Genomic DNA, 18,831 nt, shown 5'->3' with positions numbered 1-18,831 from the left:
CCATAATGCACAAAGCCATCACAAGGAGGAGGATGGAGTATATCATACTCTACATTTAATATTTGCAACTCCCTCCCTCAATATCTGTAAACACATAAGAAATCCTGTCAACCACAAGAGGAACTCACAAAAAGAGAAATGAAGTCTTTAGGGTAAAGATTAAGGGATTTAAAAAAGTCCCACTCATTTGTCAAGTGAGCCCCAGGAATTTTAAAAACTCACAAATTGTAATGCCTTTTCCCCAGTGACTACCTCAAGAATGCTAACATCTCCCAAAACCTCCCCCTCTAATTAAACCACATCTGCCCACATATTTGTAGGGATGGAGAGCGGCAGGATATAAATTTCTATTAGAAGATTTGAAACACTTGTTGATTTACACATTACTGTTGCTGTTTTCTAATTTAAACTGTCTTTTTTATTTTACAGGTTATCTCCAATTTTTAATATACATAATTAGGAATCAAAAAAATTCAGTTCATCCAAGATGATATATATTTCCTTAGTTATGCATGCCTTTATATACTCTTTTATTTACAAAAAAGAAGGAAAAGTTTAACACTGGGGCTAAATCACTTAACATTATAGCCTATTGTGATCACCTTTCAAATATTTCTATCATATAGCCATGCCATGAAGTTTTAATTTCAAAGTGAACTATCTTACATTTGCATTTCCATCTTATTCTCAAAGTGCTAAGCGATTCCCTCTCCTTAGCTAGACTACTGCCCACGTAGATGAGAATGCAGGGCTTGAGGCCATCCCATCTTGCTTCCTGTGCTTTAAAACAAGTATTTAAGCAAAGACTGTAAGTTTCATACAATTTTTGCAAAAATCAAGTAGGAAAAATAAGTAGACTGCTTCATAAAGCAAGTAATAGATACCTACTTGGATCAGATTTAGAGAATGTGTCTCTGTCAAGAAGATTCCTGTTGAATAAAGGAAAATGTTAGATGAATAAAAGAACAAAATATTTCTACAAATACATAAATATATATACAACTTTGTATATATTATACATTTAATATATATGTACAGTATATATTATATCTGTGATATATGTCTGGATTGTGTGTTATATGTGTAATATATGCATACTATATATACATGACTAAATAAAAATTTGCTAAAGATCTGCTTATACTTATTCTAAGTACATATCACTTAGGTTTAGGAAGCCGGGGTGAGGGAGGCCTGTTTGCTCAGCCTTGTACTGCAGCTGGGTGATGACAAGACTCTCCACATTCTAAGATTAAAATCTGAGAGATTTAACTGTTTCAAGTTTCCTTTTATTCCTTCATTAATCAGTATACAGATGGTCAGAAATGTTTCCTGAATTGAATTGTGGGTTGTTGCTGATGCAAAATTCTTTGAGATTCAGAGCCCATGATCACATTAGTCCACACAATTAGAAGGCAACAGTGAAGCACCAATATCTATTGACATTTCTGTGATATCAATTTGGAGGAGTTTTATGTTGCTACTGTGGTTTGGGAATTTAAAATGAACCTACACATCTTTATTTAAGATTTTTTTCAGCGGAAGAAAAATTTAAAAGGTAGACAAGGCCATTATTAGCATCTATTTATTCTCATTTACAGATAGTCCCATATCTAAACCAGAATAAAAATGGAAAATCAGAAGCTGTGAAAGTCTGGATTCTTCTGGTATTGGGGTATCCTGTTGACCTTCAATGCTAATGCAGTCCTACACTTTATGCTCATAACAATAACCCTGAGTAATCAAAAAAATTAATTCAGTATGCCCTGATTAATAAGACAATTGGAAAAATTTCCATCCAAGACAGATTTTTTTTCTAAAAAGTGATAATTTGAGGCTATACCCTCGTATGAAAAAATTTGGCAACCTAGAATGATGACTTGAATGTTCCGAAAGTTAAATTTGTCCTCCTTATTCATCCTTTATTAATTAGTAATAACTTGTAAGAACAAATTACATTTTTATGCTTAATACTTATACTAAAAATCTCATGTTTAAACTGTCTTATTCCTCCACCCAGGACTATTGCTCATGTGAACTTATCTGGCTGCCCATGGTATTTGAAAGGCCTTTTTTTCTTTTTAAAGATTTTATTTATTTATTCATGAGAGACAGAGGAAGGAGGTAGAGACATAGGCAGAGGGATAAACTCCCTGCAGGGAGCCCAATGGGGGACTCGATACCAGGACCCCAGGATCATGACCTGAGCCCAAGGCAGGTGCTCAACCACTGAGCCACTCAGGCATCCCTGAAAGGCTTTTTTTAATATCAATGTGATATCCTTTCTTACTTCAAGTTCTCAAAAGTTACTGCTTCCCTGGAATCACTATACAGTAAGAAAATAAAAATAGTCAACAGAACAATGCAGCACAGACCAAAAAAAAGTTTTAAATGACATTCTGTCTTGAAATATTCCTAAAAAGAAGAGAAAATATCAGACATATTTATATTTGGAATTAAGTCAGCTTCAAAGACCACTAGTCAGAAATCAAATTAAAATAATCCTTCTGTACCCTAAGCAGACACTATGACTCCAGCAATGGTTAGCAAGCAGTAAATTAAGGCATTTCCATTTGGAAAGTTGATCCAATATATATTTACAAGGGTGGTTATACATTTAAGTGGAACTTCTTCACCCCTCCCATATCCCCAGCCTCTTGCTCATTAGTGTCCTTACAAAATGTAATTCAGCTCTTTCTCTCAGAGTTCATGATAATCTAGGAGATAACAGTGCAAAATACTGCAATGTATTTGGACTCAAAAACTATTTTGTTATACACATATTTAAAAGAAAAACAATGTGATTGCAGTGCCTATACATCTTTTTTAAAAGACCTATAATTTTTAACCTCAAATAAGGAATAATGGATTTCTATCAACAATAAAGATAAATATTTTTAACCATATAGACTCTACAGGTCACATTGTTTCTTCTAACCATTATGACCCATAATATACATGGTAAGGTGAAAAATAAACAAACAAAAAAAAACCTTAGATCCTATATATGACAGGAAATAAAACTCCATAATCTCTTTATAAATTAGCCCGTGAAATTTGTAATTAAACTTCCTCATTGCCGCTTGACAACAAATTTCATCAATAAAATTCAAACATCGAAGTTTGGGAAGGCAAACATCCTTTAATAGTATATATACTATCAAAGACCAGTGATTATCAAAATGCATCATAAGTTTGGGTTGATGATAGAAATGAAGATTTTTACTTTTTCAACATTCTAGTAGGAATACAGCACATTCACATTAAGTAAAATAAGACAGGTCTTACTGTGAAGGCTATTTTATAAACAAGAAACGAAGCTGAGAATCAGAGACTGAATAAATGAGTAAGAACACGCTCATCCCAGTACAGATTCATCCAGTAGAGTCAGCCCTTATGAACCTAACTTCTCCGTTCTTCACAAAATGCCACACTGTCTGGAAAAGTCCAGAAAAAAAAACTTATTTTCCTGTAAGTGTTGGAAATATGGAAAGCCTCCTCCCACCCCATTATACCTATTGGTTAAGTCACTAGAGTATAAAATAAAATCCAAAGACCAATACTAAGAGCAATCCTGACTACAGAACAAATAGAAGACCAAACATAATTGTAAATATTCACAGAAAAATATCTTTGTTTCCTACATGAGCCACTGTAAACACACACACACACACACACACACACACACACACACATACACCACTCATTAGCTTTTATGTGGGAAAGTTACTCTTCCTTCCAGGGGGTTGTCATTTGCCTGAGCCAGGATGCCTACAATTTTATAATGTGATGTTGTACTTCAACAGTAGGTTAGAAATCCTGAATGCATCTTTCTATTCTGTAAATCTGCAGCCAAAACAAGGAAGAGAGTACAGTCCTGAAAAGAAATTATGGAAAAATACTGTATATGAGTAAGAAAATTTGCAGGAAGAAAAAACCTAATCAAAATTATAATCTGTGAATTGCCTGAGTTGTTCTAGTAATCACTCATCCTCAAATTTCAGTTAAAATTCCTGTTTTTAGGGCAGCCTGGATGGCTCAGTGGTTTAGCTCCAACTTTGGCCCAGGGCGTAATCCTGGAGACCCAGAATCAAGTCCCACATCGGGCTCCCTGCATGGAGCCTGCTTCTCTCTCTGCCTGTGTCTGCCTCTCTCTCTCTCTCTCTCTCTCTCTCTCTCTCTCTCTCTCTCTGTCTCTCATGAATAAATTAAAAAATCTTTAAAAAAAAAATTCCTGGATTTAAAAGAATACAATTGAAATAGCATCACTAAAGCTAAGGCCCAATCAATTAAACCCTAATCCACATGAAGATACCAGGTTAATGGAAAAGGTGTGTTTTACAAGAAACCTGAAATAGGAATGTAGATAAGCGAGAATTTAGTAACACCTTTCCAGGACCATCTAGGAAAAAGGCTTCCCTGACTCCCCCCTTAACTATTTAATCCTCATAACAGAAACTGATGCATCAAGCTAACCTCCCTTGATGACAATAGTTAGCTCAGCCTATAACCCTGCCTGCTCTCATTTTATTTCCAAGTGATTGGAAATAAATGATTTTAAGATAGTTCTCATACCATCATTAGCACAGAACTGTACTGAATGGCCGTCATGAATATTACCATTTTCTTGGCCATCATAGTTTTTATTCTCAAATGTCATTCTAAGACTCGTATTAAACAGCTGGTTAAACCCTTAAAATCACCTCTTATTGGGGCACTTCGGTGGCTCAGTGGTTGAGCATCTGCCTTTAGCTCTGATGGTCATCCCAGGGTCCTGGGATCAAGTCCTACATTAGGCTCCCTACAGGGAGCCCGCTTCTCCCTCTGCCTATGTTTCTGCCTCTCTCTGTGTGCCTCTCATGAATAAATAAAATCTTTTAAAAAATGACCTCTAAGCTAAAGACTTGTGTCTTTCTCTAACTGGAAAACAGCAATTCCCTTTAAACTTCAGTGCAATTTTTTTAAAGTATTTTTCAAGCAAATACTCTAGCCCAAGACCTAATTAAACAGTACCAAAGATAGAATAAATATTAAAGACATGTTCTCTTATTTGAAAAAGTCTGAACTGTACTGGGTAGACAAACTCACAGAAATAACTAAGTAGCAGAGGTGCCTGGGTGGCTCAGCTAGTTAAGCTTCTAACTTGATTTAGGCTCAGGTCATGATTTCAGGGTTGTGAGACTGAGACCCACATTGGGCTCTGTGCTGGGCATGGAACCTGCTTAAGAGTTTCTCTCTCTCTCTCTCTCCTTCTCCTCAAAAAAATAAACTAACTTACTAAATAGCAATATTGGACTATATATAAAATATCAGTTTATTATGGAGAGAAAGAACAGTAACCTAAAAACAAAGTCAATTTGATTAAGATACAATGTTTAAAAAAAAAATCAAGTACAATGCTTAGCTCTTATCTCAACTATTTTTGAAAATATACTAAAGAAAAAAACAATTTATAGGTATGTCTCTATAATTGAAAACTAAACAAATATCTTGAAATAAGTATTTTATTTTTAAAAAATTCAAATATCCTTCTCTGCCATATTTATATATAATGAAGATTTATGAATAGAATATTAAAATTTCTAATTCTTCATGTCTATAGTGAGCATACAATAACAAACTATTAAGGTAAAAGTGATCTGAGTTAACCCAAAGGTTCTAGGCTTGCTTCTCTCTTTCCCATTCAGTAAATGAAATAACCAATAAATACCCTTCTTTGACAGTGTGGTAAATGTTGAATTTTTAAAAAATTCTTTCAAAGGCAAACAAATATCATTATCCTAACACAGATGTAATTTGGAAAAGAAAATCTACTTGATAAGTATTATGAATTTTAAAGTTAATAGTTTCACAGAAAAAAAATTTATTACGTGTGACCTTTTAAAGTGCTAATTTAACAAAGCAAACACTGTCATTGTTTTAGGAAATAGGTCTTCAAATTGAAGATATGAAGTGAGTTCTAAAACATACTGCTACTTGTGGTCAACAAAGCTTAAACGTGTAAAGGGGCTCTACTGCTGGACCTGATCAGAATTGTTTAATTTTTAAATAAGAACAAAACAGAAACTTATAAATAGAGCCAAATAAGATACTGTTCTATTTAATTTTCCATAGGAGCAAAAATATAGCCTATAGAGCCTAATTATGCTTAATCACTTTACAGAGCCCAGTATAAATTTTCCACAGGTGGGCAGTGAACTCCATCTCTGCATCATACAGTCTCCCCCCTTAAAAGTTGTTCTGTATCTATAAACAGAATGATTCTGGGTTTCATGAAAATTTAAGAAATTATTCAGAGCCCTTTATTGACCTGTTTTTCAGTGTAGTCTCGGCATCACTGAATGCCTGGGAGGTCTTTATGAACTACTGCTTAGGCAGCCACAGAACCAAGCATACAAGTAAAGGCTCAACCAGCACCCACTGAATGAATGAATGGTTTTAGTATCTAGTCAAAAGCATCAGCTTTTTTTCACTGTACATATGGTGGAGTATCTTATCATGGAAAGAATAGAAGAAGAGGTGGCATTTAGGGCCTTTGCCCTAATCAGTAATCCATTAACTGAAAAAACATGAGAGCGGCTGCTTTACTGGCATCATAAACATGTTCCATGTCACTAGGCCATGCCCAGGGCCCTCCCCTTGGGCATTATATTGTCTTAAAGACTAAAATGAGGAAGTTCTTGGGGGTCTGTATAGACGTATATATATCTATATACATAGAAATATGATTCTCTATCTATATACATGTATCTCTATATACATATAAATATATGTATATCTATACACACGTATATATAAATATACACATATATATGTATTTTAATGCACAAAACACATATATATACATTTATGTATTTTAATGCACATACACCCAAAATGGTTTTCAGAGGACTTTTTTTATACAAAGACAAGGAAATCAAAACCTTTTTGAGCAAATGAAAGGAAATTTATCCCATCTTTGAAGTGACTTGAATATAGTATTTAATCATCTTTGACTCATTTATTCAATTCTTTTTATTATTATTATCCATTGAACAAGTATCATTAGTGGAAGTTTAGCACAGAAATTTAAGGCAAAAAACATTTTTCCTGAAACTACAATTGCTATGGCAAAGGGGAAACAAATTATGCACAGGCAAGAAGTAAAGCTTTTAGAAATGAAAAAATGAAGTAGTTTGAAACTGAAGCTTACCAAAAAGTCGAAGTCAGCGAGAATCTACGATACCAAGTAATTCTGAAGGATAGGGTCATTGAAAGTACTTAACAAGATTATCTGGCTTTCAAGAAAATAAGAATAGACTTTCAGGTTTGAAGTTGTGCAAATCAACTAAAAATTCAGCTCAGCAGCTGTCTCTCGTAAGCTGAGCAACCAAGAACTCTGTCATATGTGATACACGTTACCCCACAAAAACTGGAAATAAAATAAACTTTAAGTTGCTTTTCAGTTTTGGCAAAATTGGTCGCTTAAAGTATTTATATATTAGTACTGCTGAGCTGAAAGAGTCAGTAAATATATTTTCAACCTTGCATGAGTTGAACTCAGTTTAGATTTTAAAAAGAAATTATAGAGGCAGGTAATTAATGGTGAAAACTTTTATGTTTCTCTTAAGGCATACAGTAGGATTGATATTTTTGGAAATTACTTAAAAGAAAACCCAGACTTTTTTCAGAATGTGACATGGCAGAGCTCTGGTTTGCCTAAACTAAGGTAAATAGAAGAACCCACTTGTTTGAAGTAATGTAAGGTTAACTCGGGGTAATACAAGCTTTCAGAAAAAGGTACAAAACCTAATCTCTTCTTTCAAGTGGAGAAGAGGTATGTAACATTTAACAAAAAATGGCAGGATAAAAAGACACCGAGAACAGGATATGGGGCTTCTTAAAAACCAAAATCTCGGGATCCCTGGGCGGCGCAGAGGTTTGGCGCCTGCCTTTGGCCCAGGGCGCGATCCTGGAGACCCGGGATCGAATCCCACATCGGGCTCCCTGCATGGAGCCTGCTTCTCCCTCTGCTTGTGTCTCTGCCTCTCTCTCTCTGTGTGTGTGTGACTATCATGAATAAATAAATAAAATCTTTAAAAAAAAAAAAAAAATCTCATGCACAAAGCTAATCCCATATTTTCCCCAATCTTGCAGCTCCATTTCATAGCGCAATTATGGAAGGCAAAATAATGCCTCCTCCCAAACATATCAGGCAGGCCCTCATCCCTAGAACCTAAATGTGACCTTATTTGAGGGAAAAAATGTTCTGTGCAGGGACACCTGGGTGGCTCAGTCAGTTAAGCGTCTGCCTTTGGCTCAGGTCATGATCCCAGGGTCCTGGGATCAAGTTCTGCATCAGGATCCAAGCTCAGGGGGGATTTTCCTTCTTCCTCTACTCCTCCCTCTGCTCATGCTCTCTCTCTCACTCCCACTCTTGCTCTCAATTCTCCTGCTCTTGCTCTCTCAAATAAACACATACATATATACATACATACCTAAATTCTGTGCAGACATGATTAAATTATGGATCCTGAGATGAGAGGATTATCCTGGATTATGTGAGTGAGCCCTAAATACAATCACATATATCCTTATAGGAGCCAGTGGAGATCTGACACAGACAGGAGACAATGATGTGAACAAAGCAGAGAGCTATTAGAAAACTCTAGCCTTGAAGACCGAAGTGATGTAGCCAACAAACCAAGGCATGCCAGCAGCCACCAGAGGTTGGAAAAGGCAAGGAACAGATTCTCCGTCACATTAAAAACATATTATAAACAGCTATACGCCAATAAATTAAGCAATCTAGAAGAAATGGACGCATTCCTGGAAAGCCACAAACTACCAAAACTGGACAGGAAGAAATAGAAAACTTTAACAGGCCAATAACCAGGGAGGAAATTGAAGCAGTCATCAAAAACCTCCCAAGACACAAGAGTCCAGGGCCAGATGGCTTCCCAGGGGAATTCTATCAAGCGTTTAAAGAAGAAACCATACCTATTCTCCTAAAGCTGTTTGGAAAGATAGAAAGAGATGGAGTACTTCCAAATTCGTTCTATGAGGCCAGCATCACCTTAATTCCAAAACCAGACACCCCACCAAAAAGGAGAATTATAGACCAATATCCCTGATGAACATGGATGCAAAAATTCTCAACAAGATACTGGCCAATAGGATCCAACAGTACATTAAGAAAATTATTCACCATGACCAAGTAGGATTTATCCCCGGGACACAAGGCTGGTTCAACACCCATAAAACAATCAATGTGATTCATCATATCAGCAAGAGGAAAACCAAGAACCATATGATCCTCTCATTAGATGCAGAGAAAGCATTTGACAAAATACAGCATCCATTCCTGATCAAAACTCTTCAGAGTGTAGGGATAGAGGGAACATTCCTCAACATCTTAAAAGCCATTTACGAAAAGCCCACAGCAAATATCATTCTCAATGGGGAAGCAGTGGGAGCCTTTCCCCTAAGATCAGGAACAAGACAGGGATGTCCACTCTCACCACTGCTATTCAACATAGTACTGGAAATCCTAGCCTCAGCAATCAGGCAACAAAAAGAAATATAAGGCATTCAGATTGGCAAAGAAGAAGTCAAACTCTCCCTCTTCACCGATGACATGATACTCTACATAGAAAACCCAAAAGCCTCCACCCCAAGATTGCTAGAACTCATACAGCAATTCGGTAGCGTGGCAGGATACAAAATCAATGCCCAGAAGTCAGTGGCATTTCTATACACTAACAATGAGACTGAAGAAAGAGAAATTAAGGAGTCAATCCCATTTACAATTGCACCCAAAAGCATAAGATACCTAGGAATAAACCTAACCAAAGATGTAAAGGATCTATACCCTCAAAACTATAGAACACTTATGAAAGAAATTGAGGAAGACACAAAGAGATGGAAAAATATTCCATGCTCATGGATTGGCAGAATTAATATTGTGAAAATGTCAATGTTACCCAGGGCAATTTACACGTTTAATGCAATCCCTATCAAAATACCATGGCCTTTTCAGAGAGTTAGAACAAATTATTTTAAGATTTGTGTGGAATCAGAAAAGACCCCGAATAGCCAGGGGAATTTTAAAAAAGAAAACCATATCTGGGGGCATCACAATGCCAGATTTCAGGTTGTTCTACAAAGCTGTGGTCATCAAGACAGTGTGGTACTGGCACAAAAACAGACACATACATCAATGGAACAGAATAGAGAACCCAGAAGTGGACCCTGAACTTTATGGTCAACTAATATTCGATAAAGGAGGAAAGACTATCCATTGGAAGAAAGACAGTCTCTTCAATAAATGGTGCTGGGAAAATTGGACATCCACATGCAGAAGAATGAAACTAGACCACTCTCTTTCACCATACACAAAGATAAACTCAAAATGGATGAAAGATCTAAATGCGAGACAAGATTCCATCAAAATCCTAGAGAAGAACACAGGCAACACCCTTTTTGAACTCGGCCACAGAGCAAGATACATCCACGAAGGCAAAAGAAACAAAAGCAAAAATGAACTATTGGAGCTTCATCAAGATAAGAAGCTTTTGCACAGCAAAGGATACAGTCAACAAAACTAAAAGACAACCTACAGAATGGGAGAAGATATTTGCAAATGACGTATCAGCTAAAGGGCTAGTTTCCAAGATCTATCAAGAACTTATTAAACTCAACACCAAAGAAACAAACAACCCAATCAGGAAATGGGCAAAAGACATGAAGAGAAATCTCACAGAGGAAGACATAGACATGGCCAACATGCACATGAGAAAATGCTCTGCATCACTTGCCATCAGGGAAATACAAATCAAAACCACAATGAGATACCACCTCACACCAGTGAGAATGGGGCAAATTAACAAGGCAGGAAACAACAAATGTTGGAGAGGATGCGGAGAAAAGGGAACCCTCTTACACTGTTGGTGGGAATGTGAACTGGTACAGCCACTCTGGAAATCTGTGTGGAGGTTCCTCAAAGAGTTAAAAATAGACCTGCCCTACGACCCAGCAATTGCACTGTTGGGGATTTACCCCAAAGATACAGATGCAGTGAAACGCCGGGACACCTGCACCCCGATGTTTCTAGCAGCAATGGCCACGATAGCCAAACTGTGGAAGGAGCCTCGGTGTCCAACGAAAGATGAATGGATAAAGAAGATGTGGTTTATGTATACAATGGAATATTACTCAGCTATTAGAAATGACAAATACCCACCATTTGCTTCAACGTGGATGGAACTGGAGGGTATGATGCTGAGTGAAGTAAGTCAGTCGGAGAAGGACAAACATTATATGTTCTCATTCATGTGGGGAATATAAATAATAGTGAAAGGGAATATAAGGGAAGGGAGAAGAAATGTGTGGGAAATATCAGAAAGGGAGACAGAACGTAAAGACTGCTAACTCTGGGAAACGAACTAGGGGTGGTAGAAGGGGAGGAGGGCGGGGGGTGGGAGTGATTGGGTGACGGGCACTGGGGGTTATTCTGTATGTTGGTAAATTGAACACTAATAAAAAAAAAAAAAAAAAAAAAAAGGATTCTCAGTCACAGCCCCAGAAGGAGAGCAGCCTGCCAGCATCTTGGTTTCTGCTACTGATTTCACATTTCTGGCCTCCAGAACTGTGAAAGAATAAATTTCCATTGCTGTGAGCCAACAAGTTTGTGGTCATTTGTCACAACAGCTGTGGGATCCTAACACAGCAACATGGTCCAACCACCTCTCTCTCTTCCAAGCCAGACTCCAGAGTCATCCTCCCCAATCCTCTTTTTTCCTATCCTTCTCTACCCTAATGCTTCCCTCCACCTTGGCTTCTGCTTCCAAGTCCCAACTACTTCCCAGACCTTAGTTAGAGCTCTTAAGTGGTCTTCCTGTCCCCTGAGTCCCAGCTCATTCAAGATGCCTCCAAGAGAAAGTTCTTTGCATAAAACCTAATCAAATGGCCCCACTGCATAAAAACCCATTACCTACAGAAACTCCAAACTCCGTAACATAGCACTAAACACCTGTTACATTCTGAACATGGCTTTATCTCCGCTGTACTTCTATCCATCTTCCATATCCCAGAATCTGCTCCAGACATTTCAGATTTTTTTTGCAGTTCCTTAAACTAATACTGCCTCACGTTTCTATACTCACATTTTACCCACAACATCCTCTTTCCCAAAATTCCTTCATCAATCTCATTCCTCCTTCTCAGCCTCTTCCCACTACTGTGCTCTGGCAAAGTAGAACTGATTATTCCCTCCCGTGTGCCCCATCATACCCAACCTGAACCTGAATCACCAATTCTGTGCCTGTTATTTATTTATTTAATGAGCCGGGTGCCAGTCTTTATGCGGAGCATTTTGAAGAAATCATTTCATTTAACCCTGAACATAATCCTAAAAAGTAGCAATTACTATCATACTCCATATTCTAGAGGAGATAACAAAATTTAGAGATGTTAAATAAACTGGTTAAAGTCACAAGAATAGTAAGCACTTACTGTACGTTTTTGTAAAATTTATTTATTGTTTTATAATTTTGATTTTGATTTTTTATTTTTGTATTGGTTCTATTGACTGTTGATATTCCTGAGAATAAAATGAAATGAACAGTAACTACCATTCATCACTTTGGAAGCTCTAGGGAATAAGATACAAAGTGAAAATGAGACATGGTACTGCAAATTATCATTACTCGTAGATTTAATTTTGTACCTAGAAAAAAAAAAAACAAGAGAAATAATTAATAAAATCTTTCAAAATTAGTAAGGTAATTCAGTAAAATTAATAAGGCAATTCAATTGGAGGCATGTTGAATACATAAAAGGCAATAATCGTCTTACACATCAATTGTTAATAGTTCTCCTATCCATTGTAGATTTTGGTAGTTATCTGTTGCCTTCAGTTGCTGAAGTAATATGCAGGCTATGCAACTCTTTTGCTATAGGATAACCTTGCTACCAAGTCTCAGATCAAATTATTGCCCAAGTAACATTTGTTACCAAGCAGGACTCAAAACAGCCACACAATATGCTCTATATCTTTAAGCAAGTTCCAGCTCTCCATTGCTTTCAGGCATTCCAAGCTGAATCATAAGGCGTCTGTGATAATATTCTGGTAGCAAGAGTCATCTAACCTTCTGGTCAAATCTGTCTAGAGAATCATCTAAACATTCTGTGCCCATGACCAAGAAAGTCCTTAGGCCTAGAGCACTACTACAAATGAGAGAATCACAGGATATGCCAGGTATGTGTGACCTGTTCAATGTGTGATATTTCTAGCTAATATACATATCTTTCTTTTATAACAGCTTTACTCAGATATAATTCCCAAACTGGAAAGTTCACTCTTTTAATGTGCACAATTCAGTGGTTTATAGTATATTTCACAGAGTTCTGCAATCATCATTACTATCTAAGGTGAAAACATTGGCATGGCCCACACCTACACTCCTCATTAAACCTCTACCCAATAGCAGTCTGTCCCTATTCCACCTTCCACAGCCTCTGGTAACCATTCATCATCCACTTTCCATGTGTTTGGTTATCTGGGACATGTCATACAAATAGAATCATATAACATATGGTCTCCTGTGACTAGTTTATTTCACTTAGCCTAATGTTTTTAAGGTTTATGCATGTTGCAGCAAGTATCAGTGCTTTATTCCTTTTTAATGCCCAATAATATTCCATTGTATGGATATACCATATGCTCATTCGATCATACACATTTGGGCCTGTTTCTACTTTTTTTGGCTTTTAACAACAATGCTGCCATGAACATTTGTACATGAGTTTTTGTGTGAGCACATCATTTCATTTCTCCTGGCTATATACTGAGGAGCAGCATTTCTAGTTCAGAGGGTAATTCTATTTTTAATATTTGGAAAACTGCCAAACTATTTTTCAAAATGGCCATACCACTTTACATTCCCACCAAGCAATGGGTAAGGGCTCCAATTTCTCCATTTCCTCTCCAGTGCTTATTATTACTGTCTGTCTTTTTTCATTATAATCATCTAGTGGTAAAGTGGCCAATCAAATCTGATCACCATGTATTATTCCAGTAAAAAAAAAAAAAAAAAAAAAAAGCCATTTCTGACATACACAGTAATTATAGAATCCTCTGATGTTGACCAGTATAACAGGTCAGAGTAGGTACTTCTGGAGTGTGGACTTCTGATTAATCTCAGATACTAATGGATCACATCCAAAGTATGTAGTTCTGACTAAGATATTTTAGATATAACTCTACAATCTAACACACACATCTATATGATACTGTCTCCGCTGAAATATTTTAAAGCAAATTATGGAAAATATAACATCAGCCAGAATCAATTAGAAAAGACTGGAAGGAAATGTAACATACTATTTTTAAAATGTTGGCAAGAAGATTACTTTCTAAGCTTTACACAAAGCTCAGAGAAAAGACTGACTTATTTGACAATGAATGCATTTTCAACTTCTAGACAGAAATGATACAATAATTAAAGTTATATATATGCTGGATAAAATGTTAAAGCTATAAATATACAAAGCAATCTCTCAATAATGGGCTAAAGAAGTGAATAGGCATTTACTCATAAACAGATTAAATGAAGTTCACACTCAAGAGTAATGGCGTGCAAATAAATAGGATACTTTTCTCCTGTGATATAGATAAATAAATATTTGTACGAATCAAGGCTCATATAGTTGTAAGTGACATAAATGAGGGAAATTTATGATGAAAATATGGAGATGTTTTATGGAACCAAGAGGCAGGAATGTAGCTGACACTATGGAAGAACAGAACCACAAAGCCCTAACAAATCAACAGAGACCAGTACCATGAGGCAATAAGCAGGACTCCGGGGTCAAACAGGCAGCAAGACCACGTGTCAGGCCCTGCAGCAAAAAAGGGCAAGCTGCAACTTCCCAGGGCCATATCAACAGCAGAATGTTAACAATAGCAGAGAGGACTCTGTGGAGGGGGCAGAGAAAGAAAAGCAGCTGAGGTCATCCACTTGGAGATGTGTACTGAGTTCCTCTCTAGGCAAAGGGGTACCAGGCTTATAGAAAGGAAATCAGGTTCAGATATTTATATCTGGAATGGAAAGTCCAAGGAAAAATTGGACTCTCATTTTGTCTAAGTCAACAGAATATGGATGTTAATAGATACATGCCTTAAATATATCTAAATAAAAGCACAAAGAGATATGCTCTGGCTGACATGCTCTATCACAAGGTGGAAGCTGGAGTGATTTATACATTTTCCTTTGTTCTTTCCAATGATGTCTGGTTGTGTGTGTGTGTGTGTGTGTTTACATCAGCATACAGTACTCTTCTTAAAATTCTAGACTTTTTTTTTAGAGAGCCTTCACTATCTTCATGAGGTGATCCATTGTTTTTTAACTATTCCTGTTGAATGCCAGTATAAAACTCAGAGTCCCTTGCTAAGTGACAAGAACTTTCCACATACTTTGATGATTTTATACCACACAATCCTGATAGCAACTATTTCAGAAGGAACATCTATCTTCATTTATAAACCAAAGCAGAGAGAGACTAATTTATCTAAACTTAGTTAGCAGTACATGGAGCTGCAGTACTCCAGTAAATCCAGATATTTCAATCTCTAAGCTTGTGCTCTGCTCCCTAATACATTACACCGTTTCCCTTATTATGATACAACACTTGAGACCGTGTATCATCATTTCCCTCAATCCTTCCCCCTGCCTGCTCTAAAAGCAGTAACAGCTTTCAGCTAGGTGGGAAATGACCTTGCACATATTTTAAACAATTTTCAGGGTTTATTACTTCTCCCAGAGTCATTGCATGAAGCATGTTTGCAGGTGACAATCACTTGTCCAAACACCAAGAGCTTGTGGCTGTGTTAGGTCCACAAATCACTCCTAAGTAGAAAGCTGAAGGCTAACACTACTCTGTCAACATCAGCTCAGGGGTAGCTGCCTTCTGCACCACTTCATAAATATACTGGTCACATGACTAGGTTTTCTAACTCTCTATTTCTTTGACTATTAGTTTTTGAGCAACATATTGCTTCTATGTAGGGAAAGAGTAATGTGTCTTCAGGCTCAACATTCCAAAAAAAGAAAAATCTTTATATGCAAGGTTGTCTTGAGTCAGCTCTCTTTAAGACTTATCAATCAAAGCACAGGCTGTGCCAATGAGAAAAAATAACATGCCTATGAATGTAAGACTAGGTTGGAAGCATTTTGTTTTGATTGGTCCTCCAGATTTTAAGTAACATCTTCTGCAATTTCTTTGGATCACTGATCACTGAACCACTGAAACGTCCTTAAGAGTAACCTGAGAATCAACAACAGAGTTTAAACAGAAGGAATTATTCTGGAAGGAAATTTGTTTGTAAACATAAATGACCAGCTTTGAGATAGGCAGACTGAAAATAATTTTTTAATATGCATTTGTTATCCTTGACACTAATGATTAGACCAGGAATTTGCCCCTGACTCCAAAACACTCGTTTAGGGTCCAAAAAAAAAAATAAATAAATAAATAGACAAATATAGCTCATTAGCAATTATGAACCCATGCTACCTACAATATTTTACAAATCCTAAAAAACAACAGAATGAAACAAGTATAGGCAATTATTGAGCTATGTCTCCTTGTTCCTGCCTTTATACAACTGATTTTTTCCTCAGATCAACTGGTGTCACACTCTTCCCTGTATTTATGCCTTCCAGTCATGGTTCCCATTCATCTGGGAGGCACTACCTTCCTTTCTTCAATTATACCTTGAAAAATAATTATTAAACACTATCTAAAAAAAAATATAAAAATAAAAATAAAAATAAAAAAATAAAAAAAAACACTATATGCAAAACATTGGACTAGATACTAAATGGACAGAAAGGTGTATAAGACACAGGTCCTGTCTTACAGGAGTTTATAATTTAATAACTGTCTGATATTCTTTCAAATGTTTATTCAGCAAGCATTAAGTTACTAAGTGACAGAAAAAAAGATTTGGTGCTGGAGACTATGATGTGAACACATGGGCTCCTGACGCTAGATTATTTATATTCTATTAAGGGGACAAATTTGTAAACAAATATGCACAGTAGAATGTGGAATGTGTATAATGAATTCATTACAGATGACAGAAAGGGAGGGATAGTGAGTTCTATTCGAAGGATCAGGGCAAGTCTTCACAGTGAGAGTCATGCCTGAACCATCAGTAGTCTACAACCTGGGACAACAAAGTTTGGCACAATTATTCCCGCAAGAACTCAGGCTTGAGCCTCATAGTTCTCTCAAGAAATGCAGATGGTCTGAAAGGACTTAGAGTTTAGGAGGGAGTTTTTAGAGGCCAGTGGTGAGGAAAAGGACAACGGGACATGGAGAGAAAGAGATGAGGCTGAAAAGCTAGGTCAAGTTTTCTAAGGTTCTCAGGGACTTGATTCAAAGGCAGTTAAAGGTTTGTTTTTTGTTTTGTTTTTACAGATTGTATTTATTTATTCATGAGAGATACATAGAGAAAGGCAGAGACATGGGCAGAGGGAGAACACAGGCTCCCTGTGGGGACCCTGATGCGGGACTTGATCCCAGGACCCTAGGATCACGACCAAAGGCAGAGATGCTTAACCACTGAGCCACCCAGGCGCCCCAAGTAGTTAAAGTTTTTTAAACAAGAGAATAAGAATCTGATGGTATTTGCTCTTTCTGAAAAGGCCTCTAGCAGCCCAATGTGCAGGATTAATGGCAAGAAGGAGGAGGGTGGCCAGAGCAAGATGTGGGGTTGGGAGAGTCAAAGAATTTTGGCCACAGTGTCCACAGGAGTCAGACAGGCCTGGACCCAGTCAGACTCAGAGAAGTCAGGCATGCCAAGGGCTGATATAGACACAGAAGTAGATCCAGGCTTGCTCAACTGGTAGAAATTCTTCAGGGCTTGGGGGAATAGAGAAAATGGTGGGGAGAACTCATTCCCATAAGGGAAGCAAATTGGAATTCTCAGGGATTGAAAAATCTCTGAAGCAATTCTGATGATGATAACCCTTGTTTAGAATAGCTGGTGTAAATCATGCCCCCCAGATGAGAGTGATACAACCACCCAATATTTTTTTTTATCACAGCTTTTTACACATATGCTAGAAATGTTCCTCAATTATCATCATTCCACCATGAATTAAACTAATTCAATCCACATATGGCCCTCACTGAAACAAAGTAGCTCAAAGTAGCTAAAAAAAAAATTTTTTTTTTCCAAGTAAGAACCACTATTGAGGTCTGTGTCTCTGGAAAGAGTCAATGTAATTAGGCAGGATATAACATTTTGAGCAAAATACTATCAGTTGGAACACTGACATAGTTCAGCTGTGTCACAAGCACTTCAGAAATTATTTAGCCCATCCAACAAAACTTTATAACCAACAAGGGTAGAAACAACATGATTTATGGACACTGACTTGATTTAAGTAAACATGCTCATTTTTTACTTGTGCACATAAAAAGAAGTTACTGTTTCCTGTTCTATCTTCCCATTCTTAACACTTTTTTTTAGCTGAATTTAGATTTTTCTAAAATCTTGTTTTACCACTTTATGATCCAAAATTAAAATTGGTAGAACAAAAACACAATGGTCAGACAGAAAGTACAGTAGCAGATAAAAAACCTATTGCTTCTTGAAGAGGCTAGGCCACTAAACAGCTCTTCTTACCCTAGATTATACCCAGGTAAAATCATCATGTCCTGCTATACTTATCAGTTCACCAAGTAATTTATTATAAATATCTCTCCTCAAACAAATTCTTCCTTAGGTCAAAGATATGGTCACTCATCTTCTTGTTTAGATATGTTATACTGGATATCATC

At 36.9% G+C, this 18,831-nt stretch overlaps 1 protein-coding gene across 3 annotated transcripts in view; it reads right to left on the bottom strand.

Moving 5' to 3' along the window:
* The window catches only part of CPNE8 (copine 8), a 316,677-nt gene that overhangs the window by 282,559 nt on the left and 15,287 nt on the right, over positions 1-18,831 (bottom strand). For all 3 annotated transcript variants that reach the window (XM_072798389.1, XM_072798390.1, XM_072798388.1), the window contains exon 2: positions 889-929. In XM_072798389.1, the coding sequence (XP_072654490.1) occupies positions 889-929 (41 nt within the window). The remainder of the gene's footprint in view (positions 1-888; positions 930-18,831) is intronic.

Source organism: Canis lupus, chromosome 25 (genome assembly GCF_048164855.1).
Source record: "Canis lupus baileyi chromosome 25, mCanLup2.hap1, whole genome shotgun sequence".
In the NCBI taxonomy this organism is placed as follows: domain Eukaryota; kingdom Metazoa; phylum Chordata; class Mammalia; order Carnivora; family Canidae; genus Canis; species Canis lupus.
This window is presented reverse-complemented; position numbering and strand designations above follow the sequence as displayed.